This window comes from Vipera ursinii (assembly GCF_947247035.1).
Source record: "Vipera ursinii genome assembly, chromosome: 4".
NCBI classification, from domain to species: domain Eukaryota; kingdom Metazoa; phylum Chordata; class Lepidosauria; order Squamata; family Viperidae; genus Vipera; species Vipera ursinii.
The window spans coordinates 58,634,248-58,661,634 of record NC_139514.1 but is presented as its reverse complement, the minus strand read 5'-3'; the positions used below and the strand labels follow the sequence as shown (position 1 = coordinate 58,661,634).

At 39.8% G+C, this 27,387-nt stretch overlaps 2 protein-coding genes across 4 annotated transcripts; one reads left to right on the top strand and one right to left on the bottom strand.

Moving 5' to 3' along the window:
• Positions 1-590: 590 nt before the first annotated feature.
• ATP6AP2 (ATPase H+ transporting accessory protein 2) lies at positions 591-12,058 on the top strand. The gene is made up of 9 exons (XM_083361643.1): positions 591-773; positions 3,786-3,916; positions 4,216-4,344; positions 5,586-5,681; positions 5,839-5,976; positions 6,284-6,337; positions 7,249-7,398; positions 8,178-8,294; positions 10,230-12,058. Exons 1-9 carry the CDS (start codon positions 725-727, stop codon positions 10,422-10,424), a joined length of 1,059 nt encoding a protein of 352 aa, XP_083217769.1. The 5' UTR covers positions 591-724; the 3' UTR covers positions 10,425-12,058.
• LOC310639771 (uncharacterized protein CXorf38) lies at positions 8,289-27,001 on the bottom strand. Of its 3 annotated transcripts, XM_083361645.1 has the most exons (7): positions 26,570-27,001; positions 24,157-24,291; positions 23,210-23,332; positions 21,895-22,044; positions 20,092-20,259; positions 15,969-16,140; positions 8,289-8,374 (listed from the first exon to the last, which is right to left on the bottom strand). In XM_083361645.1, the coding sequence occupies exons 1-6, from the start codon at positions 26,855-26,857 to the stop codon at positions 15,988-15,990; spliced, it is 1,017 nt and encodes a 338-aa protein (XP_083217771.1). In that variant the 5' UTR covers positions 26,858-27,001; the 3' UTR covers positions 8,289-8,374; positions 15,969-15,987. The 3 variants fall into 3 exon arrangements, with proteins under 3 accessions (XP_083217771.1, XP_083217770.1, XP_083217772.1); XM_083361644.1 differs by lacking the exon at positions 8,289-8,374 and having other exon boundaries at positions 15,755-16,140; positions 26,570-27,000; XM_083361646.1 differs by lacking the exons at positions 8,289-8,374; positions 23,210-23,332 and having other exon boundaries at positions 15,755-16,140.
• Between the last annotated feature and the right edge of the window lie 386 nt (positions 27,002-27,387).

The following is a 27,387-nucleotide window of genomic DNA, read 5'->3' as shown; positions in this document are numbered from 1 at the left end:
TTGCAAATATGCCAAAGGCCGGTTAAAAAAATCCTTTCATATGCGTTATCGCTGTGTGCAAACGTGTCAAATATCAGCTCCCCTGTCTATCACTCGACCTTCTCTTCATTCTCCTCCGACCCTCCAGTCAATAAGAAGGCTGCAGCGGCTTCTCCTGATTATCGGCCAGTTTCTTTGTCAATTTGACTCAAAAGATATTCCGGCTCTCTCAGCCTGTCCTTCGCAACAACTTAAGTCTGGGAGAGAGCCCGATGCTCCAGGTTGGCAGCTGTCCTCGTCACTAGATTGCATTGGTCCTGCTTTTCCTTCCTACTCCCAGATCCTCGCAGGATCCTTGCAGTATTTCCTGTCGATACACACGAAGTTCACGGCCCGTCTTATCGGAATTTATTTGAGCTTTCCTTAAAGACTCCCTCCCTTCTTTATAGCGACTGGCCAAGCGGCCAATCGCTCCAGCTAAATTTCCTCCCTCCTCCGCGCGATAGCCTGAAATCGCTCCGATGGGCGGGGTTTTCATCGGCCCCGCCCCATAGTGGCAACACAGACTTGCAGTTCGGAAAGTGGCCCCGCCTTCTTTCCGCTTGCCTTCACGAGATGAGATTTGTGAGCGGTTGATAGCGAGGTCAATTACGACGGAAGGCGGGACATTCTGCATCCGGAGGCCGGATGCTCTCTCTTTCTCTTGGCCCTGACTGGAGCGGCGGTCGGGCTAGGCGTCAGGGTGATGGCGCCGCGGAGGGCAGCGCTGTGGTTCGCTTCGGTGCTTCTGGCAGGTAAGGTTCCAAGCTTGCTTTCCTCGGAACTGGAAAACGGGAGGCGCCGGGCCCGCGAAGCTCAGCCCGCCCTAGTCGCCCTCCGGGGCAAGGGGGAAAGCTAAAAGGCGGAAAAGGTCAGCCGCTGGAGGTGGATGGAAACGGGGGAGGGCGAGCGTGGTCGGAGAGCCTCCAGTCCAGAGGTCTTCAAACTCGGCCCTTTTATGACTCATGGACTTCAACTCCCAGAATTCCTCAGCCAGGCACACAGGCTGAGGAATTCTGGGAGTTGAAGTCCATGAGTCATAAAAGGGCCGAGTTTGAAGACCCCTGCTCCAGTCAATCATGGGAACCGGTGAGAAGGCGAGGCCGGGCTGCAGCAGTTCGAAGCGTCGCAGAGGCCGGGAGCCGAAGGAGATCGAAGGGAGCTGTTGCCATCTCGGTGGCTGGAGATGATGGGAGTTGTGGCCCCTGCTTGTAGGGCCAGGCTGAGGAAGGGGGCTGCAGCAGGAATGGTTACGGCGTCAAGGGATGTTATATTATAGCGGGATTGCTTTGCAGTGGTAAATTATTGGTGGTCTACGTTGTGCAGTTGTGGTGCAGATTTAGCGTTGAATTGTAATTATTGTCAGTAAACTGATCGGTATGTCACTCTGGTGACTTCATTAACTTGTTTTGTTTCAGATGAAAATCAGATTCTGCTGCTTTGCCCTTAGCTGCTGCTGCTTCATGCATTTCTTTGAAACCATAGACCAGGGGTCTTCAAACTTGGCCCTTTTATGACTTGTGGACTTCAACTCCCAGAATTCCTCAGCCAGGCAAGCCTGGCTGAGGAATTCTGGGAGTTGAAGTCCACAAGTCATAAAAGGGCCAAGTTTGAAGACCCCTGCCATAGACTCTGCGTCTCTCTCCCAGCTTCTGTGGGTACAACTTGAGGGGAAAATTCCTGTGTTAATAATACCCACCCATTGAGAGAGGGCTCTCATTTTTAAAAGCTATCAAAGTGATTCTGGTATATAGTAGCACTCTGAAATTATAAATACTGACAAAGTTTTAAATTGTAACTTTTCCCAAAAATCAAGTTTTGAAAAATCTGAATTAAAGCAAATACAGCTGTTTCTCTGTGTTGGATCAAGTTTGCCGGATCAGTTGTGTTTATACTAAACTAGAGGACCACAGTGTTTTAAGTTTACAGATTAAATATGGATAACCCATGATTACCTTTTCTGAACACTTAAACTAGTTTAATAAGCCGGAGTTTTTTTTAAGAGGGTAAGATGGGACTGGAATTTATGGTCTCCCAGTTTCTAGCTTAGTGCCTTAATCATTATAGCATACACTCTAATTTTTTTATGGACACTCTGAAATGGATCCTTTGTCCTACATTGCAAATTCAAATGACATACTAGTTAGCTAATATTTACTGATACTGTGCTGTTGGTGTAAATTAGTATTATAGAATCCCATGTGTTTATTGTCAATACCTATTCTGCTTAGATACAGCCTTGGATGTAATTTTGACCTCCTTCAAGGTTAACATGGTCAAAATAACAAGAACTACTGGTAAATTATATCAACTGCAGGTTTGTGTTTGGAGTAAACATGAGGATCCATTTTACCTTCACAGCATGTTAACAGGAACAAGAAAACTCAGGTCTGGGCCAAATCTTGCCCACTAAAGTATGTAAATTAGCCTTTAAATTGCCAACATAGATGTAAACTTCTTCTTGAGCAAATGTTACAAGATTATATTAGGTAAAGGTAAAGGTTCCCCCACACATGCGTGCTAGTCGTTTCCGACTCTAGGGGCCGGTGCTCATCTCCGTTTCAAAGCCAAAGAGCCAGCGCTTGTCCGAGGACGTCTCTGTGGTCATGTGGCCGACATGACTAGACGCCAAAGGCGCACAGAGCGCTGTTACCTTCCCACCGTAGTGGTCCCTATATTTCTACTTGCATTTTTACGTGCTTTCGAACTGCTAGGTTGGCAGAAGCTGGAATGAGTAACAGGCACTCACTCTGTTACATGGCACTCGGGATTTGACCCGCCAAACTGCCAACCTGATCGACAAGCTCAGCGTCCTAACCCACTGAGCCACCGCGTCCCCCCATTCTCTATATTATGTCTATCCTAACCCATTTGTACTCTTTGCAGAGGATTAAAAGGGTTGTGGTCAATGACATTTTCTAATGTACTCAATGGAAATGCTTCAGAGTAAATCTGAGATAAATTATACTACTTAGCGATGGATGCTTTTCTGAAGTGCCTGATGTAGAAACCACTGGATAACTGGTCATTCAGTACATTTACATATATGCTTGCATTGTGTTACTTTAGTACAGGTTTCAGGAACATCTTGTGTGTAGATTATTTAAAATCATAACATGTTTACTGTAACCAGAAATCTTGTCTTTTCCTGTATCAGAATGCTGTAGTAGCACTTTGGAATCCAGGTGGGAATAGCAATTGTCATTGTCCTCTCAAACAGTTTACATGTACTCAGATGTAAAATAAATACAATTTTTCCAGTAGGCATTATTCTTTTAATGGCAGTGTATTCAAGTGTTATCTACCCCTGTAGCCTGAGTTGAATGAACTTATGTACAGGTAGTCCTTTACTTATGATCACAACTGAGCCTAAAATTTCTGTTGCTAAGTCAGACAATTGAGTTTTGCTCCATTTTGTGACCTTTATTGCCACAGTTATTAAATGAATCACTGTACCGTAGTTGTTAAGTTAGTAACACGCTTGCAAAGTGTATCTTGCTTCCCCATTGACTTTGTCAGAAGGTTGCGGAAGGTGATCAGATGACCTCAGGACACTGCAACCTTCATAAATATGAACCAGTTGCCAAGCAGCCAAATTTTGATCATGTGACCAAGGGGATGCTGCAATAGTTGTTAAGTGTGAAAAACAGTCATAAATCACTTGCAACTTCAGATGGTCACTAAACGAATGTTTGTAAGTTGAGGACTACCCGTACTGCCTTATATATTTGTGGAAATGACTTTATCATATTGCATTCTTATTTCAGTTGTTTCTGCCAATGAATTCAGTGTATTAAGAGCGCCTGAATCTGTTATATTTCGAGAAGGGAATTGGCCAATTCCTGGAGAACGGATCCCAGATGTGGCAGCCTTATCCATGGGCTTCTCTATTGAGGAAGTATGTGACTCATTACTGTACATCTCTTCGGCCACAGTATTCTTTACCGTTTAAAATAATGTGTTGCAGATCTATGTTCCGTCCGGGGGAATTCAAAATCGGGCAATACATTTATTTATAATTATGTCCAAAATCATGAATTGATGAATACTACTGCATCTGTTCTTTTCATTTAAATAGTGTCATGAATTCATTAATACATTTTCTAATGCCTCATATTAAGTTATACAGAAATTCACATAAAACATTTTTACAAAATATAAAACCTTTTATAAAAGAAAAAAATGTATTGTTTACAGGATCTCTCTTGGCCTGGGTTAGCAGTAGGTGATCTTTTTCGGCGTCCGCGAGCTACTGTTCTTGTTACTGTAACGGGGATAGACAAGCTAACTATGCCTAAGAATGGAGTGTCTTACCCAGTTGAAAATGTAAGTATATTATAGGTTCCAATGTCTGTGCTAGTGGCAAAACTTCCATATAGCAGAGCAGGGAAATGTGCCTTTGAGACTGCGTGCTTTTGTTATGAGTTGGTGTACAGATACAGAATGAAAATTTTAGTAGTCTCACATAGAAGATATTGACTTTTTTTTCTTGGAACATTTGCAGTGTTTGTGTTTCAGTAAATTTATACAGCAGTTGTTTCTAGAAGCTCTGTATGGAAATGATGTTGAGAACTTCCCTTTCTTTTTATATCATCAGCTGTAGCAGAAAGGAATTTTTTTCTTGAACTTAACAACAAATATTTTTGTTAATTCCCAATTGAATTAACTATTTGTGTCCTGGGAGGAATATAGGAGATGTATGCCATTTATATACTGAAGTAAAAAAAATCAAACCAGCACATGGAAATATAATAAATTCAGGTTAGACAACCTAGGGCCCTCCAGATGCTTTGCAGTTTTCAGGAACCTCAGCAAACTTAATCAGTGGTGGGAGATAAGAACTGTAGTTGAGAACATTTGGAAAGTTTTCTATTGTCCAACACAGCAATAAATCAAAAGAAAAAAGCTAGACAGGAGATTCATACAAGCTAAGGCCAATTTAAATAATAGATTTTTATTTGAGTAAAGTTTCACTTTCTTCCTTTAAAATTGGTATTTTTAAATTACAGAATAATAATTGCCTCTTAAATGGAAAGATCCATTTACAGTTAGAAAGTAAAGCTTCATAAAAACACTGGCTTATGTCATGTGGGCCCAATTTTTCTATAATTTGTATCCACTTTAATCTGAATGTTAGTACACCTTAATTCTTTTACCTTATTTGAATATGCATTATTTCTCATTAGTTGTTCCTCAGTTTCATCAAAATAAGTTGCTTGAAGATTCTGAAATTTTCATTATGCAAGAAATGTTTGGCTAATCTTAATAAAAAGATCCTAAGATAACCCTAATGAAAATATAACTAATATTTACTTTCCTTACTTCAGATAATTACAACTTTATGAATTCTAGTGTTTAATGTAACCCATTATATTTTAGAACTACAGGTTTCTTTATTTTGCAGAAAGCTAGTACTTACATGCAATTAAAAGTCTTCATAAATATATTTCAGGTCAATTTTTGTTTTCCTTGGGACAATACAGAAGCAATAATATATGCTGAAACTTGTTATTTTCTTCTTTTTTATAGATTTCAATTTCAATTTACTAGTTTTCCTTTTATTTTAGGCAGTTCCCTTCAGTCTGGATGGGGTTGCAAATGCAATACATACTTTATTTTCTGAGGAAACGCCAGTAGTTGTCCAACTAGCTCCTAGTGAAGAAGTAAGTTCCCGCATTTTATTTTACAAAAGCATCAAAAATTAAATTGTCCTGGGCATGCTTCTAAGTAGAGATTTTTCTTAGAGGTTTCAATATTGGGAAAGAGTTGAAGACTCTTATAACAATACAATATTATAATGCATAATGATGGTTCTTTCAGAGAGTTTATATGGTGGGAAAAGCAAATTCTGTATTCGAAGATCTTTCTGTCACACTGCGGCAGCTTCGGAATAGACTTTTCCAGGATAATTCCATTCTTGCTTCCCTTCCTCTCAACTCACTAAGCAGAAACAATGAGGTAAGGCAAGACTCATTCAAATTGTTTTGCTTGACAATTATTTTAAATTGATGTTATGTATGTTATGCAGTCCCATTTTGTCAAATCTATATTCTAGGTAAGATCTGTTTCAGGACATGAAGTATTTATTAGTTTATTTCAGTTTTACATTATGTGATTCGTTTGTTAAGAGAATGTATGGGTAATGTATGGATGGCATGTGCCACCCAATGTCAGAATTGATTTTGAGTATTATAAATTGAAATGCTTTTTCAATTCCCCTTTTTGTATTTGTGTTTGTTTTTATGCATACATGCTTATTTCATAGGTTGATCTCCTCTTCCTATCAGAATTGCAAGTTTTGCTTGACATCACAAGCTTGGTAAGCAAATTCTACAAACAAAATTCTGCTATGTAGTTGACAACTGGTAGATCTATTGTCAGAACCTAGATGTAAAAATTCTTCTCTTTTGTTCATGGCACAGTGCTAGGACCACCATGTTATTTTTCTGACTATGTAATTCTTCAGCTGGTTTAGAACATCTTAAATTAGAATGAACAGAGAAGATAGTTTACTGGCTAAACTGGACTTCTTGATAAATTCCTGGAGAAGCGGAATATGGGATTAAAAGTATCAACGTGTGCCAGCACTTTCAATAAAATGGAATGTCGTGCTACCATGATTCTAGCTCTGCACCTTTTGTATATAAAGGTATCTTTGACTTATGATCATTCCCTAAATGATGGTCTGAATGACCACCTGAGAAAGGGTGCTTTATGTCCTGTAAAGCACTTCTGACATGCCAAATGTATCCACCTCTCCCCCACAGTGATGTGACCTGAGTCAGCTGACTCAGGAATTCTGGGAGTCCATGAGTCATAAAAGAGCCGAGGTTGCCTACCCCTGATCTAGGTGTTTAGTAACCTGTACTTATGACCGGTTGCCAAGCACCTTGTGAACATGTGATTCCATTTGCAATCTTCTTTACTATGTTTCCCAGAAAGTCAGTGGTGAAGCCAGCAGAGAATGTTGCAAGCTGCTTCCACCTGCTAAGAGGTCTCTCTCTTGTCTCTGGAAGCCATACAAAAACATCACAGCTTATGTTGTACCAGTTCACCTGTCATTAATACCAACCATTAACATTAAATTCCACCCCATGTAAATGCATCTATAGATTCTAGAAAAAAATCCCTAAAATAGTTGAAAAGAAAATGTTGCTTTCTAAAATTGAAGTGTCTACTTTTTACTTTGGCATCCTGTTAATGATTTTCCCTCCCCTATCGCTTCCCAAGCTTGCTAGACACAAACATCTGGCCAAGGACCATTCACCAGATCTATATTCTCTAGAACTTTCTGGGTTGGAAGAAATAGGTAAAAGGTACGGGGAAGATTCACAGCAGTTCAAGGACGCTTCTCAGATTCTTGCAGACTCTCTGCAAAAGGTTAGTAGAACAAAAATGCTGGTAAATGATGTAGCTTTTTCTTAACTTAGAATATAGAAACAGGTCTGAATAGATTGTGCAGTGCTTTATTGCTGATAAAGATATAGTCTTAATTCATTCTTTAGTCATATATACAGGTACAACAGGCCATTTGTCAGAATCCATTTATATCACATTCATAAATGTATGTTTAAAACATTATCCACCCCCATATGGATTCTGCCATCTCCCTTTCCCCCCCCCCCATGAAAGGGATGACACGAAGTAGAAGGATGGGGGCTGACCAAATGGGGTTGAGGGAAACGGGGTTGAACCAGGTACCCTTTATAAAATTTCAATTTATAAAACAATACTAAGTCCTGTCTTGTATTCCCACAACCAAGCATGTTCTAGTAAAGATTCCTTTTGGACTAGAACTGACTCCAAGAGTTTTTGTCTTCCTAAGACGTGGTTTGGGGTGGGTCCTGACACCATTTAACAAACACTGAAATTATGAGACCCCTCCTCCCCCCCACCGAAAAAGGCTACATTTCAAAGTTACTGCAGCAGACTTACGGTCGTTCGCCCTTATGATCTACCACAAGGTTGCTGCAGGGCCCTCCCACCTCTCCCCCTCCCCCCGATTCCACACTTACCTTCTGGAGCTCTCTGAACTTCATGTTGTGGAAGGAGAGCAGGCCATGCGTCCCTGGGCTGTGCAGCAGCAATCCAAATGCACGCCCATTTGTGACCTTCAAGATTCCTTCCAATTCTGAATTCTGAATTTTGGGCTCTTTCAGTTTGCAGATGAGATGTACAACATCTATAGCGGGAATGCAGTGGTAGAAGTGGTGACTGTGAAGACTTTTGACACTCCCTTTGTGAGAAAATCCAGATCTATTCTACAATCCTCAGAGGTTATACAAACTTTTGCATTTCTTTTGGTAGTTGGATAGTAAATCTTTATTTGAAAATTTCACGCATTTCAGTGGAATAACTAAACAGAAAAATGCAGAGTATTCATGATAGCCTGTTTATTTTGTGTTTTATTCTTTTTTTTTTAGCCCCTCACTATATATAAGTCTTGGAATAAAAAACAGTAGTTGTCAATGCAGTCGAGTATAGCCACTTGAGTCTTAGAGTAAAATAATGCAAGAGTTGAATAATTATTCAATTTGTCATTTCTATTTGGTATATTATATACCATTTTTGTGACTTAATGATTTGACATAATAATCTACAGCATTTTTCTTTGAACCTCAGAAATTAGGAAAACATCCATTTGATTTACTGAAATTCTTTGTCGCTAGATTTCCAAATAACTTCTGTAAAGTTTAAAGCAAATTTAAAAATAATGGAAAAATCAGAGATTACTGATGAACCTATAAAGTATACAAATGTATCTGTTATTTTCAAACTTTTTGTTGGAATTTTTCATTAGGTGAAACATTCCCTTAATTCCACGAATTGCCCTGGCATGTCAAGATTGTTCGGGGGTTTTTTATGTTGAAAATAGGCCTGAGCACTGGGCTAAATCCAACAGATTGGTGTTCCACAGTGGTAAATAACTGTATAAAGCCTGAATCTGGGTAGGAAAAACAAATCAGATGCCTTGGAACATCGTCATTTAGCAGTGCATGTGAGAAAGAGCTAGGAGTCCTAGTGAGTGTGAATAAGCAATGTGCTGCAATTGCTAAAAGGCCAGTGCAGTTTCGGGCTGCATGTACAGAAACATTGCACCCAGATCACAGGAGGAAATAACATTTCTGTGCTGTTTAGACCAGACATTGTCCCTTGTCACGGGTTGGCAACCCGCGGCTCCGGAGTCGCATGCGGCTCTTTGAGCCGTCTCCTGCGGCTCCCAGCTGCCTGGTGCGCGCGCACCTCTTCGAATGGGCAGTGGTGCGCGCGCACCTCTCCAAATGGAGAGTGGCACCGCCAGTTTGGAGAGGTGCGCGCGCACCTCCCCGAATGGGCGGAGGTACGCGCGCACCTCCCCAAACCTTTGGAGAGGTGCGCGCGTACCTCCACGCGAAGGGGCAGCGGCGCCGCTCTTTGAGGAAGCTGCCGCAGCCCGTCTACAAAGCTGCCGAAAGCGGCAGCTTTGCAGACGGGCCGTCGCCGTCGGGCAACCGGGAACCGGTTCCATCTCACTTTAAAAAATGGCAACCGCGTGCGTCCGCGCATGCGCAAAAAACATTTTTTGCGCATGCGCATGCATGGACACACGCACGCGGCTCCCACTTTTTTTAATTTGCGATGGAACCGGTTCCCAGTGGCTCTTTTCCTTTTTTAGGTTGCCGACCCCTGTTCTAGGTCTATTGAGGCAGGCAGCTTGTTTTTTAAAAGGGCCTGAAAAAATTGGAGCAGGTTTAGGGGATATTGAGGGGTCTGGAAACTAGGCCACGTGAGGAAGTGGGTGGATTACACTTTCAAAAGGTAAGATTAAATGGAGATATGACTCTGATATGGCTATGAAGCTGTCCATTATATGAGCGGCTGACTGTTCTCTTTTAAAGAGGCAGGACAATGACCAAAAGGTTGACATTAAAAGAAATTAGATTAAGGCTGAGCATTAGAATGAATTCTATAAGGGTAAAAGCTACTGTCCACTAGAACAATCTACCTCCTCCTCCTCCTCGGAAATTTTCACATGGGTGCTAGATAGCTACTGGTCAGGGATTATTTAGTAGATTCCTAATTTGGATTAAGATGAAGATTCTTCCAACTGATACTCAGTAACTTAATAGGAACAAATTTACACTGTATGAATTGCACGTTGTTTTACAATTAATCTAATAGAATATTCCTTGTGTATATTTACTCATTCTTTTGTTCTCTCCTTGTTATAGAGCAAGCCTGAAAACCCATATAACCTAGGATATGCATACAACTTTAACTATGCTGTTGTCTTCAATATAATTTTATGGATCATGCTTGCACTGGCCATAGCTGTGATTGTTATCTCCTACAATCTGTGGAATATGGATCCAGGCTATGACAGCATCATTTATAGAATGACCAACCAGAAAATTAGAATGGATTAATCTTTAGATGCAAATCTAAGAGGAGAAATGCTTCTTCAGTATTCTGACAGCATTCAATATGGACTCTTCATAGTGTGAATATTTTTATGAAGTATACATTTGTGTTTTGTGAGGATATATTAAAAGATAATAGTGGGTGTGGCCAATGTGCAGAGTTAAAAATGAGCAGTACTACACAACCATGAGCTAATTCTAATTGAAATATATATTTATTCTACCTTGTGTCTGTGCAGTGTGCATTTTGCTTTAGGAATGCTTCTTTATATTGCTTATGATTAATAGTCTTATCAGTTTTCTTACACTGGAAGTTTAGGATGTTTTCTTGAACTATGTTATAGATGAATAAAGTAATTCATGATGTAAATATTTCAAATGTTAGGATTTTAATCCTATTAAGCTTGATTATCCAATGTAAAAGTTTCTTTAAGCAGAGGTACCTTTTTAAAATACAACTTTGCTGTACATGTACGTATATTCACCCTAAATGTTTATTCAAAGTCACTATGTTTCTTAAAGTAATGCAATTATCTGAAAAAAGAGAAATACATATTGGAGCAGCATCAGCATTAATAATTGTAGTAAGTCACTGGACTGAATCAGTAGTCTCAACTTTATGAGTAGTAAATTCTGATGAAAAATTATATACCGTGTTCTTTTGTCACGTGATCAGTTAACAAATGGTACATAGTGGCCGGTGTTCTATATTTGACCTATGTATTTCAGTTCTTGACATATGCGGAAAAAAACAAAAAGGCTGATGTTTGAGTGGAATGTTTTATTGGGCATCAAATGCTAGGTATAACCATAGCACTGAAGATGGTATAGGCCTTGACATCAAATAGAATCTGCTTGCAGTGCCAAATTAATATTAAAACAAATGTAATGGCTTGATATGTTTGAAAGACTGTTGTTACGATAAGACTGCAGAGATTCATTTGCTATGAGGAACTGAATAGATGTTCTACTACAGAGAGTATATGGTAGTTAGCACAGAGGGTCAACAAACATTCCATTTCTAAATGTACTTAATTAAATGTTATACTAGTGAATACATTAATATTCTTTAATTTATGAGGTTTAGTGTATTGGTATATTCAACTGCTATAATAGGAATGTCTGGCTTCTAAATCTTGTAGCTGACACTATGAATATGCTAGGTCTTCGTTATTTATATTGTTCTAGTTAAACTATGACAGTTGTATTTTCAGTGAATGTAAACACATATAGGTAAAAAAAAATCCCCATACACACGACTGAAAACACTTGAATTCTAGTTCCAGCAGGGACAATCTTTCCCACTGTAAAAAAAGATTTTTGTTTTGTTTTGTTTTGTTTAGCTATATGTTCAGAATGCTGAGTGATAACTTCTTTCTAATGAAGCTGACCTCTTTTTTAAAAAAACAATTTTCTCACAATAGTTATTGGAAGCATGAGGGAGTTAGTCTGCAGATTTGAAATTAATCTGAAGCTTGAGAAAATAAATATTTAATCTTAAACAGATGTGTTTAAACAAGTTCCAATTGGAAAACTGGTTAGTAATGGATTGATGTAATAGTACTACTGGTTTCTCTGTAGAAGTGTCAGTTTATAAATTGTTCAGTACCGATATGAATAAAAAGATTTGTTAGAGGTGATGTCTGTAGGTTCTAATAATTCATATAGAGTGACAATGTAAAATTTTGAAAGACTTGAATTAAAAAGTATATGTTGACGCCACATGTTAAACGAGTAATTTCATTACTAATAGAATTGATCAATAATTTAATATTGGCTTTGGATATGACAAAACATCTGCCTTAAAGCTCTGAGCGCAAAAAACGATTTAGTTGTATTATTGGAACAACTGAGAGAAGATTAGTTTGCTTTAATACTGTTGGCACATCTGACACCAAAATATTATCAACTTGGGCTAAATTGTAAAGGAATGTTTGAAAGAACAAAATGTAGTCATTAATATTCAAGAACTTTAGTTTTGCAGTTGAAGTTTGAAGAACTTAATCAAATATTGCTCCTCCAAATCTTAATCCTATATTGTAATACAATCTTTTGAAATGTTTACTTCTGCTTGCGACTTTCGAATAATCATGCATGCATTATGGGATGTTTAATTTCTGAATTATTATGTGATCTTTTATAGCACATCTATTGGTAGCATAATGAACAAGATCTTTTTTTAAAAAAATTATGCTGTTCTATGTTCATACCAGGCAATCGTAAAGTAAAGGTATGTCATTTATTTTCTGCTTAATTATTCAATACTAAAATCCTTTTTCTCAATCCTTTGGGAAAAAGTGCTGCTTAGTTCAAGAGGGTTTGTTCCTATATAAGTGTGGAGAGAACTACAACACTTTACCTACTAGATACTACTTTTAGTTTCAATAGATCGTTCAGAAAACAAAGAGAAATGTATGCAATTACTGAGCCTATTGTCAACTTGTTTGTTTAAATTTATTGGCTGTCCAACTGCAACGGGCCCTGGTTTCTTTGGGTTCAGAATAAATACTCTTCAGTCGTTAAATAAAAAAGCTGTGTTCTCTATACAAACAGACTGCCATCCTCTATGTGCTGGAAAGCAGCCCATTCAAACTTTGAGGCTTCCAAGATGTAGTGCTAGGAGAATAATACATCTTTCATTTGTTCCATAATGTAGACTATAAAATGTATCCAAAATGATTTTTTTTTTAAAAAAAGTTTGTTTTCCCCCCCTTTATAATCAAATAATAAACTGTTCCGTGTTGCTATAGTTCAACCAAAAACAGAAAAAATGAACTTTTTTTCTTCACACCTTCATTATGAGAAATATTATTTCAATGTTTTCTGCAGCCATTTTGTTACGGAGACCCTTAACGTCTTTGACAGGAATTGTTTTCTTTGGTTGTATAAGCTCAGCGAAAGGAGAATCTGAAGTATATCAAAAATGCAAACAATGCACCAACTTAAAGATAAATCCTTGTGAGAAGACATCAGGGAAAAATGCTTTAGTCTACAAGCTCAAATTGAAAACTTCAGTAAAAAGCTTGATAAAATTACCAAATTTTCAAATCAACTTAATGATGCAAACAACAGCAGCTAAGTTGTTGCTAGCAGATTTGAAGAAGTAATAGTTTGGCTGGAAAACTGAAGTCCTGTTGCAGAAGTCTGAAGGAGATTGCATTTTACAGACAATCTTAAGAAGATTGATGGAGATGGGAGAATGGACTTACTATACCCAACTGGAAAATAATTTGGACGGGACTTTCCTGGGAAGATGGATCGATTTGGGAAAATGGATTTATTATATCTAACCAGATAACAACTTACAAGGGATTTTGAATTTTGATTACACAGAGACTGTCTTAACAATGGATGTGGTGGAGATATTTACAGCAGAGATCTAGGATTTTGGAAGAAAGTTTTATTATTAAGAACCAAGGAAGATATTTGATCCTGGATGGATCAGAGATCATGGTTGTGGTGATTTGTGGCAGATAAGCTGTTGTAAACTTTCTATGAGTTAAATACAATAACATTGTTAACAGGGTTTTGAAGTTTAATTTTGCTGTTGACTTACCTGTTAACTACCTCGTTTTCTCATATAGTAGAGGATAGGCCAAGTTGATTGTAAATAGACATAGAAGTTTATAAATTGTTGGCCTTTGCAAGGGGGACAAACCAATATTGTTGCAATATATTTATCAGTAATCAACCGGGGCGATAATATATGTATATGTGTTTCTGTCTTTTGTCCTTTCTAATGCAAATTTTTAATGTTTTGTCTATAGTACTGTGCAAAAGCGTTAGGCAGTTGTGCAAAAATGCTGTAAATTAAGAATGCTTTCAGAAATACAAGTGTTAATAGGTTATTTTTATCAATTAACAAAATGGAAAGTAAATGAACAGAAATCCAGATGAAATCAATATTTAGTGTCACCACTCTTTACCTTCAAAACAGCATAAACTCTTACACTTGCACAAAGTCAGGGATTTTTTAGGATTAGAGTCAGGTGTATGATTAACCAATTATACCAAGCAGCTGCTAATGATCATCAATTTCATATGTGGGTTAAAACAAACAGCTGTGTAGGAGGCTTAAACTAGGCGAGGAACAGCCAAACTGCTACCAAGGAGAGGTTGTGGAAGAGAGTTTTGTGTTACAGCCAGGGCTTTTTTTCTCATAGAACGCTCAGAACGGAGTTCCGGCACCTTTTTTGGATGGAACATTGTAGGGTAGGCAAGGTGGGTTGTATGACGTGTGAGTTCCGGCACCTTTTTCTTTTACAAAAAAAGCACTGGTCACAGCCATACACCATGGCAAAACAGCACAGGATTAAGACAAAAGGTAGTTATACTGCATCAGCCAGATCTCTCCCAGGCAAAGATTTAAAAGCAGATGGGTTTCAAGCTCTTTTGAAGAAGTGTGAACAAACAGGCAATGTTCAACACTGTAGATGTAGTGGTTGGCCAGGGAAACATAATGCAGGAGATGAAAGACACATCATACTTACTTCCCTTTGACACTGGAAGGTATCCAGCAGTGCCATTAGCGCAAAACTAGTGGAAGTCAGTGGACCAGGTACACCCATCTACTGTCCAAAGAGGTCTGGCCAGAAATGGTCTTCATGGAAGAATTGCAGCCAAAAAGCCATACCTCCAAACATGGAAACAAGGCTTAAGCGGCTCAACTATGTACAAAAACATAGAAACTGGGATGCAGAAAAATGGCAGCAGGTGCTCTGGACTAATGAATCAAAATTTGAAATATTTGGCTGTAGCAGGAGGCAGTCCAGATATGCTAATCCCAAATTACATTGTGAATAATACTATATGCAAACTTAATTTACGGTTTTGTGTTTAGTGTATGTACTAGGCCAGACAAGTCAAACTCGTGATGTCACGTGACGTTGCGCAATGTACCGGGACAGTTTTGCCATTGCCGGCAATGGGGTGGATGCGGCTTCCGGATGATGCGTCTGGCCCACAGGCCGGCAGTTTGACACCCCTGTACTAGGCCAATGTAACTTATTTTATAAATCAGTTTTAAAAGATTTAACGCAGTATAAGAACCTAATCACTAAGCAGGGATCTGAAATGCAGGAATCTGAAGAAATTGTAGAGATGACATGCAATGTAACTGGACTGGTGCTCTCCTGGAAAATGGAAAAGGGCTTGCACAGGAAAGCACAAGCTATGGAAACCATGGGCCAGCCAAAGACAAGCTTGCGGAAGGTTTTCTGTCTTGAGATGTTACTTCTAAAAATAGCAAAGCATTTAGGGAGTTGTTAAGTTGTAGCTGTAGCTCTTGCTTTCATTCATTCACTGACACAGCATTCCTAAAGAAGGACACTTGAAAATAAGAAATGTACATTTATTTAAACCAATTTCCTCTGCTTTTCATTCTTAAAAATAGTATCTTGCCCTCCCTTCATGCATTTAAGCAAAAAGCCACCTTAAAGTTTTGATTTAGTTGTACAAGGATACTTTCTTCTAAAACTTTATAAAATGGGACAAATGTTACACATTGTACTGAAATAAAAAAAACAAGCAGACTATTTAAAGTGTGCATACTTGATTCATTGTTTGTTCATCAATTCACTTCTTGGATGTCTTCAGCCAATTCTTTTTCGCCATTGAGTTCTTTTACCAGGTCTTCTAGGTTCTGCATTTCTGTTTGCAAATTACTTTGAAGTTCGTGGTTGTCCAGTAAGAAATCTCTTACTATCTGTACTCTATTTAAATCCTAAGAGGAAAAATAGTTATGAAATACATTTCAATTGGTATAAATGTCATTCATTTCTATTCTTTTCTCAAAAGTCATAGAGAAGCCTTAGCACTTCATCAGTAGCTTCTGGAGCAGATTGGAATGGTAGCCTAAGCACATCCAGATAATTTCACAAAAGAACAATGAGCTGACCTCTCCAAACTCAACCCAGTAATCTTTATGGTCACTCTTTCCATTAGACCAAAACTTTATTCTTTTTATGTCCAACATTTCTTTAAGCTATATTCCCAAGTTCAGGGGATTTTCAGACAAGTGGAAAACTTTGCATTTTCTGGATTGTATTTATCTTCTGTATATTTTGGGAATCTCGCCTTTTAAAAAATTAGTCTTGGAAGAAAATCACTCTGCCACCGTTTTGTCTTTCTCTGCCCATACAGTTTTTTCCCCACCCATTTAGCAGGGCAATAAATTAAAAATTACAATTGAGAATAAAAGGTGAAAAATTGCAATGAGGACAGCACAAAGATTAAAATGTAGCAGGAGGCAGGCTTCCGGCTTGCCAACGCCACTGTTATGGATGTTTGGAGGACGGCTCTCGTCTTCCACGTCCAGTTTCGCATCGCCGGGGGGGGTCCTAAAAGGGCCGAAGAGTCACCCTGGAGGGGCCACCAGCAAGAAGGGATTTTTGCAGAAATGCGGGGGGGGGCAACTCCCATTAGTGCCTGCATTCCCTTCAAACTGGCGGATGAAAGACCAGCAATACAGCCGGTCACCTCCAGCGGTGTTTTAAAAAGAAACGTTGAAAAAAACGAATTGGACCTCAACTAGAACCTTATTCCTTTAAAAAAAATTCCTTGCTTCCTATTCTTATTTGAAAATTTGGCTCAGCTCTTTTGATAAAGAAGAAACAATTGAAAAGAGATTTAACAGGCAGTTCCCTAAAAGAAAAGAAAATTTTCTAAGCACTTGGGGGACATCATGTGGCTAAATCTGAAATTGCAATCTGACACCCTAAAAAAAAAAAAAGAGAGAGAGAGAGAGAGAGAGAGACTTGGCTGACACTTTAGAAAACAAGATAAGACTAACCTTGAATACCAGATGTGAGTCCACCATGGAAGAAATACAAAAACAAATTTATGCTATGATGAAAATAACCTGCCAAACTTATCGGTTCCTTTCCACAGCTGGTGATGAAATAAGAGCTTTTGGGGAAAAACTAGAAAGCGTCTTGGATAAGCAAACTCATATTGTGACTATAACTAATAATTTATTGGGACAGAACATAACAGAAGAAATTGAACAATTAAATACCCTGACAGAAGATTTAACTACTCAACAAGCACAGATAAGAGAAAATTCGGAGAAAAACCTGACAAAATGGATGGAAGGAAAAATTTGCTACATAAAGCAGAAGGAATGTGAAGATCAAAATGAGAAACAGATGGAAGAAAAAATGGACAGTCCAGGACAATAATGCCAAGAGGAGGAAATAATGAGAAGATTTGGTATTTCTATCAAACCCCTCAACCCTTCAAAAATGGAGATTGGAGGGTCATTTCAATATGATACTACAACACAAGAACTCTTTGATGACCCTGAGGCAAAGAAACGGAGAATGGCATGGCAAAGGAAAAAAGCCAGAATAAGATTGAAGAAGAATGGACATATTTAAGTGCGTATAGTCAAGGCTATGGTCTTCCCAGTTGCAATGTATGGCAGTGAAAGTTGGACCATAAAAAAGGCTGAGCGCCAAAGAATTGAGGCCTTTGAACTCTGGTGCTGGAGAAGACTCCTGCGACTCCCTTGGACTGCAAGGCGATCAAACCGCTCAGTCCTAGAGGAGATCAACCCTGACTGCTCTTTAGAAGGCCAGATCCTGAAGCTAAAACTCAAATACTTTGGCCACCTAATGAGAAGGAAGGACTCACTGGAGAAGAGCCTAATGCTGGGAAAGATTGAGGGCAATAGAAGAAGGGGACGACAGAGAATGAGGTAGCTGGATGGAGTTACTGAAGCAGCAGGCGTGAGCTTAAATGGACTCCAGAAGATGGTAGAGGACAGGAAAGCCTGGAGGAACGTTGTCCATAGGGTCGCGATGGGTCGGACACGACTTCGCAACTAACAACAACAACAAGAGGCCTGAAACAGAAAATATCTAAATAGGCAGGATTGTACTTGGATTATGAGAGATTGTTTTCATGTGCAGATAAAAATACTGGCTAATTAAAAACTTAATATGTGTGAATATCAACAGTTAAATTGAAATATTGAATAGTTTAAATGAAATTGACTAAGATGCATTTACTGTAGATACACACACACACACACACACACACACACACACAGGTGAACCTCTTCCTATGGTAATTAATTTACAAAAGGTTGTTTCCTCCATGGGAGTGCCCCCTCCACCTCCAATTAAATAAAGGGAAACCACTGACTGCAGGGTGCCCTGATCACACAGCACTCCCTTTTGGAAGCCCATCTAACTGCACTTTCTTAGAACTCCTTTCATGCTCTTTTGAGGAAAAAAGACTAGGTTTTCCTAGAAAAAGGGATTGCAGGGGAGAGCTCAGGATGGCCATTTTCTGATCAGCTGATTGTGTCTTATGCTCTCGAAATAAATTTCACCTCAGATTCAAGCAACTACCTGCATACTAACACCCATTAGCTTCAGATTTTATACTTTATATCCTTATTAGATTACAACTTACAACAACAATGTTGTCAAGGGGGAGCAATGGGGAGGCGAAGGCAACAAAATACTCTTCAGCCAACCTAGTTTCACATTTTGAATACAAGTGACTTAAGCACGTGAAGTTGTTTGATACTCTTTTTCAAGTTGCTTTGTTTGATCAAGTGCCTTGGTTATTTTGTCTTCCTTTACACTAAAGCTAGTTCCTAAGCAGCAATGGTATTGGTGGGTATTGAGGAAGTAAGAGAGTCAGTTTTATATCATAGGAAATTATGCCTTTTCTTCGTAGCAGAATAGCAATTAAATAGCTCTGTGGTAAACAATGCTTCCAATACTTAATTCTCTGTTTCCAAATGAAGATTCAGAGCTTATTCGTGGAAACGTGAGTTAAAAGTGATAATTATAATCATCTCACCTAACTCTTACTCATGCAGGATTCATCATAAAAGATGGAGCTATGCGTCTGTGACATAGGCCTGTCCAACTCTGCTTAAATGTGTTTAACAAAGGAGAAATTACTACCTCCCAAGGCTGTCTACTTTTAACACAAGTCCTTCGGTTTTCAGTGTGACCTCTGAAGCAACAGAGAACAAAGCTGCTGCATCCTCTGCACAAGAGCCCTTGAGATATTTAAAGATTGATATCGTTTCTTTCCATAATTGTCCACCTACCTTTCAGCAATTTCACACAAAAAGACTTGGGTTACAAACCCTTTACCATCTTGAAGTTCTTTCAGTCTTTTCTATAAGCTAAAAGCAAAACCTTTTGGTCTTCCATTCTTGCACAGACTAGCAATGTTTTTTCTTTTCCCACTAAAATAAAGAGGTCTTTTTAAAAAATAGAAGTGAAATACTCCAGTACTGGGGATACAGCTGTACCAAGCTAATAAATTATAAAAAAAGGAATTCCAGGTTTTTTGTCTATATAGCTCTAAACGTAGGTATTTAAAATTATCTGTTTACCATTAAAAGTATGCCTCTGAAGAAGAGCTTCGTGGATAGCCAGCTAGGGATAGGAAGCAGCACAATTTCTAAATGTCAGCAATATTTAGATGCAAGTTAACTAATTAGGTGCTGTGTGTGCTCCAATAAGTAGCCCTGCTTTCTAGTTAAAGAACAATAATATTCAGATTTACTGAATATGGTTTCTTAAAGTATGAATAGTAATCTGAAATGCCTTTTTCCAATATACTCCTATAGCAAATCAATGATCAACTTCAAAATCTAAATATGTTTAATACTATGTTATTTTTATGTTTTCAGCAATTAGGTCACCTCTTCTGATGTCATTCCACGTTCTTTTGCAAGAAAACAGATTTCCTCAAGTCTTTCTTTCATCAGTTCTAATTCTGTTTCTCTGATTAGGCTTGGGCTCATTTCACCTTCCAGTCCATCAAGCTGATCTTCTCCTGCTATGTGAACATTCCAGTCAGATTCCAAGACCTATTGGGATAATTAAAAACAACACAATAAAAAAAACTAGTGAGAAAATCAAGGATAGAAGCAGACATTCACCATCTTATGAAATCCAAATCTATTTGTTTGCAATTCTCATCATGCCAAGACAATGACTAATAACTGAATATTAAGGATCACACAGACTGGGAAGAACTGTCCTAAGAAACCAAAAGAAAAAGACCAATTCCCCCTGGTTGATGTTAGCACATTTTTTAGTAATATGCTCACCTTGCTGTTCTGATAGCTGCCTCAAAGTATGCCCCTAATGAAAGAACATCTTATGCTTAAATAGTATGCAAATACCAAGTAAGTTCAGCATTGTTTGTCACTGGGCCACAAGTACTCAGATTTCCTGCTATAATATAAGCTATTCTCTGAAATTCCTTTCCGCTTCCAAGAGTAGCCAGAGAACATTGCTATGTGAACAATATACTCCTGGCATCCTGGACAGTTGTTTGTGCAATCAGCCACATATAGCATCATTTCTCCACACTCAAGTATATCACACGGTTTCTAAAATAGTCTGAGAAAAATCCTTTTAAATGGCAACTGAAATTAATTGGATCCAGTGCTTTTTTTGTAAAAGAAAAAGGTGCCGGAACTCACACATGTCATGCAACCCGCCTTGCCTACTCTACAAGGTTCCATCCAAAAAAGGTGCCGGAACTCCGTTCTGAGCGTTCTATGAGGAAAAAAGCCCTGATTGGATCTATATTAAAATCTATTTTTAAAAAATCTTACATATACACCCACTCTTTGCTTAGACGACGGCTTTTCTAACTCTGCTCCACAGAATAGGTTCTACGACCGACTATTTATTCATTAAGTTTATATGCCATTGATTTATATGTAATGATGTTTAAGGCCCTACATGGTATGGGTCCGGAGTACCTTAGGGAGCACCTGCTGCCGGCATCAACCTCCCTCCGCCCTGTGCGTTCCCACAGAGAGGGCCTCCTCAGGGTGCCAGCGATCAGAGAATGTCGATTGGTGGCCCCCAGGGGGAGGTCCTTCTCTGTGGGCACCCCGGATTTATGGAATCGGTTGCCGGTTGAGCTCCGGATGGCGCCCGACCTCAGCTCCTTCCGACGCGATCTGAAAACGTATTTGTTTGAACAAGCCGGCTTGGCCTGATGGGGGGTGGGTTGGGTTTTTTATTGTTCTTAATATTTGTATTTATCGTTTTTACCTCGGGCATTATGTTTAATTCTTTAACTTTTGTATTTTTTGTATTTTATACATCTGCCCTGTTCACCGCCCTGAGTCCTTCGGGAGAAGGGCGGTATATAAATAAAATTAATCATCATCATCATCATCATCATCATCATCATCATCTCACCATCGAACAACTCCAGGCAACTGAGAGTCAAACAAATCACTTGAATACAGCTAGGGCATCCAAAGCATTTGTTCTTAGAAACACTGAAAACAGCAGTTGCTATTTTGAGGATCAGAGGTTGTAGGAATTTTTTAACTAATGGGTTTTATGGCCTGAAAAAAAACAACCCGATTTAAACCACAAACTACAGTGTCATTTTGTCCAATATTTATTAGAGTGCCAAACTAAGAAATATTAATAATTGCAGCCATGTAACATGTTAGAAAACTTGCAAGTATTACCTTTTTTATCCTATGACAAGCTGTCTGAGCCTCTGGAACCTGGTAGAATTCAGTCAGCAAATTTCGGACATGATTTCCAAATTCTTTCAACCAGGAAAAAGAGACTTTCATATCTGCAGAATGCATTAGCTCATTGCGGCACTTTATCACCTAAAGATAAAAATGTATAGCAAAAAGCATATTGTAAATCGGCTATGAGCAATGGCAAGTGAGATCCAGTTCTCAAATTACAGCCCCAAGTCACACAAATTTTATGCCAGAACAACATAATGCTGTCAGTAGTACCAGCTCATAAACATTCCATGTGGAAAATACATTCAAAAGTTATAGTCCATGAAGGAATATACTATTTTTAGTGACCCTTCTCACACAATAATCAACCTTATGTCTATTACACTGTGTGGTATTTGACATCTATAAGCATATACAAACTATTGGAAAAAAATGAGTTACATCTTTTTACAAAATATGAATTTGGAAAAAAAAAGTTCAATTACATATAATTGTACAACAAGAAGAAGTAAAAACTTTCTAGATTCCATTTATAATGTTTGCCAAAGGAAATATGCATAGCACTCCACAGGAAACAGTCCCTTACTTTTCATTCCATACCATAGTATCACAAAAAGATGATTTTATTTCAAAAGGTTCAGTTCAGGATTTGATTATATAGTATTGTATTATTTTATTTATTTATACTAAAACATTAGGACTGGGCAGAAATACAGCTACTCCTCACTTAGTGGTTACTTCAGTTAGCAATTTTCTAATCAATGTGCACATTTAGGATCAAGTTTCCTGCCACTGACAATAAAAACCTTCAGTGTGAAACTGATTAAGATCTGGTCAGTTTCAGGCAACAGTGCCAGCAGAGGGAAGGTTCTAATCAACTAAGGTCAGAGGGCTGAGTTTTTAACTGTGGTTAAAACTGTAGGTTCTCCTGAAAGACATCCTGAAATGTCCATGTAGTCAAAGCAGGGATAAGAAGTCACAACACTGATCCAATAACTAGGTCTTGGCAACTTTTTGAAGCTGAAATAAGTCTGTGGGAAGGGGGGAGGGAAATCACCCAATCTCTAAGTTTTCTATGAATTGCAGAGAGTTAGACAAAAGTGGAATAGTTACTTTTCTCCCTAAGTTTTGCCATCTCCACATAAGTCCTCAATTCAAGTGCAGAGAACCAAAACAGAAAAAAGTGATGCTGTTGTTTTTTAGAGAGGGTGGCAGTCACCAGTTATGCCTCAGGGAATATATTTCTGATTGCCTGCTAAGAATTAATAAAAGAAATGTCATTCAAACACTCATTGTTGGATACCTCTCTGATTTTCTTTGGATCAATATTGTTGAAGTGATCACAGAAAATGAAAAGGTTTAAGAGTGCTGATGCATCACACTTGTCAGGACCATAAGTATCGGCTTTCCCACGAGGCATATAAGCCTGAACAATAAAGAAAAACATACATGGTCAATGCTGTTTGTTTTTGTCTTGGAAACCAAGAAAACATTATTTCATAACTGAGCTTTATATCAGAGAATAAGATTAATCAAATGAATGCAGGTAGCAATAACTGGTTGTAATCTTAGGTTTCTTGTGAACAAAGAAAAGTGGCTTTGGCTCAATTTATTTTTGCAGATGTCATTTTCCTATTTACAATTTTACTGACAGCCTTTGTGGGCCTGTCATATTGCTAGGAATTCTGGGAGGCTGAAATCCAACATAATTGTATTCCAAAGGTCAGTAGGCAGAGGCAGGCAGGCATATTTGTGCTCTTTCTCTCTCTGCACCTAAACACACAGGGTATCAATGTAGCAATATCCAGGAAGAAAGACTGAGGCCTTTCTGGTTTACCTATATTACTACCGTAAACTGTGCAAGCCCCTGAATTCAGTTCAAAGAGACACTTCAGAACAAATGGGCTGCTCTAATGAGGGGCACAGAGGTGTTACATTGCCCTCCTGCACATTCTGAAAATCCTTCTGTCCTAAATCTGGAGAACTGCATCAACCTATCTTTACTACAATTGTACTATATGACACTCAGATGCTGTTAGTATCTTCTAATGGAATGAAGCTCCAAAGCGCGAGGTGGCAATGCACATACTGTACTATCCACAGCAAGAAGGCATTTGTACAATTTTACACCAATGCCCATGTGTTTTAATCTCTCCTTGGGAGTATCAGAAGAGAATCCCAGCCCGCCCACCCACCCCATTGCTCTATTTTTGAAATTTATTTTATGTGGTGATAATGGTCTTGCATTACCTTTGCCAGCTCCCATGAATTAGAAGGCCAGAGCCAAGGTCTGCAGTTCCCCCAATAAATCTCCCCCATCTTGTGTGTATGGTGGCTCAAAATCTCCTTTTTCCATTCTTTACATAAGGAGCAGCTAGGTTGAAACTGCAAAGCAAAAGAAACACCAGTATAAACAACTCTCCAACCCCACATGCTACAATCCTTTAACCAAGGAAATCACAAAGATTAATTTAGATTATTTTTCAATTTGAAAGGCCAAAAAATATTATTTCCAAAAGAAAAAGAAAGGCATAGATGCTGAAGCAACAAAAATCTGTAATTTTAATGGGTTAGTCAGAAGTGTTCCAGACTGGCATCCAATAGGATCCTCTATATGAATAGCAAGAAGGACTGGGAACATTTCTGTGAAAAATGTTGTAAAGCTTTAGAAACCTAGAAATGGAGGTGGGGGGGGGGAAATTCTAGCTTATAATTACCTCTGCCAGTTGAAAATTGTTTTACTGTTTCACCAAAAATGAGTTGGATTAAAAAATTGCCATTAAATGTCTGATGACCTTTCAACTTTAACTCAATGTATCTATTCTTGTGAATGTCTTAAAATGTCCATTGATTCATCACATTGTGAAAAAAATCTTCAGCAAATCTTATTTGATCTCTGCATACTTCAGTGCACTTGCAAATTCACCTTTGAATACAAATCATAATCTGCATCTGGATGTGTAAAAGAGCTTGTGTGATTCTGCCTAATAAAGGAGAGTAGATGTGAAGACTTTCATGCTGATTATAGTTTAAGAAAACTTTCAATATATGGAATATAAATTGGCACGTAGCGACTTACAAATCTTTCCAGTGGTCCTTAAACAACGGCTAAAAGAACAGTAACTATTCCTGCCGTGTTTTGTTGTGCCAATTCCGACTTAGAAAAAATACAAATATATTACATAATTATTTGCTTTGAGATTTTCAAAGAAGAGATGTCCCTCTAGTACAGACATGTCAAACACAAGGCCCGGGGGCTGTATCCGGCCCGCGAAGTGGTTTCATGTGACCCGCGAAGCCATCCTGGAAACAGTGAGGGAACGGCCCGCACTGCCTTGGCCCTGGCCCAGAGACCCTCCTTCTGCCAGAGACCCTCAGATCTGTCCCACTCCTGTCCGGGCCCCCATAGACACCCTTGAGGCAAACAATGTAGAGCTGGCCACGCCCAACCAGTAGGCCATACGCACTCTAGCCACGCCCACCCAGGCCATACCCACCCAGCCCTTTGAGGGCAACCGCACTGCTGATACGGCCCTCAATGAAATTGAGTTTGACACCCCTGCTCTAGTACATCTTTTGAGCTGATTTGTGAATTACTGAAATACAGTTTGCTAAGCTAGGTCTTTTATTCTGAGGCCTAGGAATTCAGCTTTGTAACATGGAAACCGTAGGGACGCAGTGGCTCAGTGGGTTAGGACGCTGAGCTTGTCGATCAGAAGGTCGGCAGTTTGGCGGGTCGAATCCCGAGTGCCGCATAGCAGAGTGAGCGCCTGTTACTCGTCCCAGCTTCTGCCAACCTAGCAGTTCGAAAGCAAGTAAAAATGCAAGTAGAAAAATAGGGACCACTACGGTGGGAAGGTAACAGCGTTCCGTGCGCCTTTGGCGTTTAGTCATGCTGGCCACAGCGCTGGCTCTTCGGCTTTGAAACGGAGATGAGCACCGGACCCTAGAGTCAGAAATGACTAGTCCGCATGTGCTGGGGAACCTTTACCTTTACCATGGAAACCACGTCCAGAAACTAGGGGCCAGTTAGAGAAATCCCCCCCCCCCACGTTCCAATCAATTAGGGCGAATCTATCACACGCCATGTAAAAAGGGCAAATGCCGAGTGTTTAGCGGGAGGAAGCTTTTCTCTCCTTCCCTTCCCAAGAGGAGGCGCTGCCTGCCGGGCCGGATTCTTTGTTCTACCCAGATTTCCTCCGGCAAGCCCGCCCCTCTCCCAGATGTTTACCTGGGCGGCGCCACGAGGGGGGCGGTTAAAGAACCGGAGGAGGGGGGCGCGAGTGGCTCAAAATCCCCCTCTATTGGGGACAAGAGTGTGTTCGTGCCGAGGAAAAAAAGACGGGGAGGGAAGCAGCCGGAACAGGAAGGAGGTGGGACTGCAATTAAAACGTTCAGCTTAAGGCAGCCTCTCCTAAGGCTCCTCCATCTTCTCCTGGAGGTTGCCGGACAGGATTCGTATCCTTTCCCAAGCACCAGGTAGTAGAGGAAAGGTGCACGTATTCTTCGGGAAGGGGATCGGAGAACGCGCGTCGATGGGTTTCCCAGAAGGGAATCCAACCCGGGCAAGTTCAGCGCAAACTGGGAGGCGATCGAGTCTGCAGAGGCCAGGCAGCGCGGCGTCCCCGGCTCCTGCGCCGGATCCGGGGTTGGGAAGCCTCACCTGCTTGCCTCGAGGGATGCAGCGCCCGCCACACCGAAAGCCTGACGGGGTTAAGCGAGCGGAGTCGCCCGCGATAAGCTGGCGATGGAAGGCGTGAATTTGCTCGCCGGCGAAGCGTTGCAGGGCGGCTTTCAAGAGGAGGAGGCTGTGCCCGGCCTTCAGCCAGTTCTTATATTCGGCGCAGTTCAGCCGCGCAGCCAGTTCCGCCATCGCCAGCCCCGTACCCGTGTTGCCTGGGAGTGGCCAGACTCGTCCGTGTGAAAAAGCGGGGCGGGTATCTGTCGTCATTTCGCGAAGAAGGGCGGAAGCCTTCGACGACCTTTAGCAACCCACACTCAAGATTCCCTTTTCCCCCGTCGGGTAGTTACTTCATAGTGTTCCTCAATAAAATATCCACTACTCGATTCTCGAGATTTAGCAAAGTCATCCCACCGCGATCCAATCTTTCCTCCGCATGAAACCTAATAGGGAACTGCATCCTACCGTTACGTTTCGGGAGAAATCCCCGTTCAAAGTAATTTCCTAGAAAATAGCGCCCCACAGAGGAACCGAACAACAGTTCCTGTAAAGGCAGCCTTCCCTAATTCGACGTCCTCCTTGGATGTTGGATTTTCCTAACCCTCCAAGCACGTTTCTAAACTCAAGCGCTTAGCAGCATTTCGCCATTCTGAATATTTATTTATTTTAATTCCATTTATATCCCGCCCTTCTCCGAAGACGACTTCTGTATACCTTCTATCTATATGTAAAAGCTGGCTTTTCCTTTTTTTTTTTGCATTCTGCACCAGCACTAACCCAGGCCTATAGTTAGGAGAACT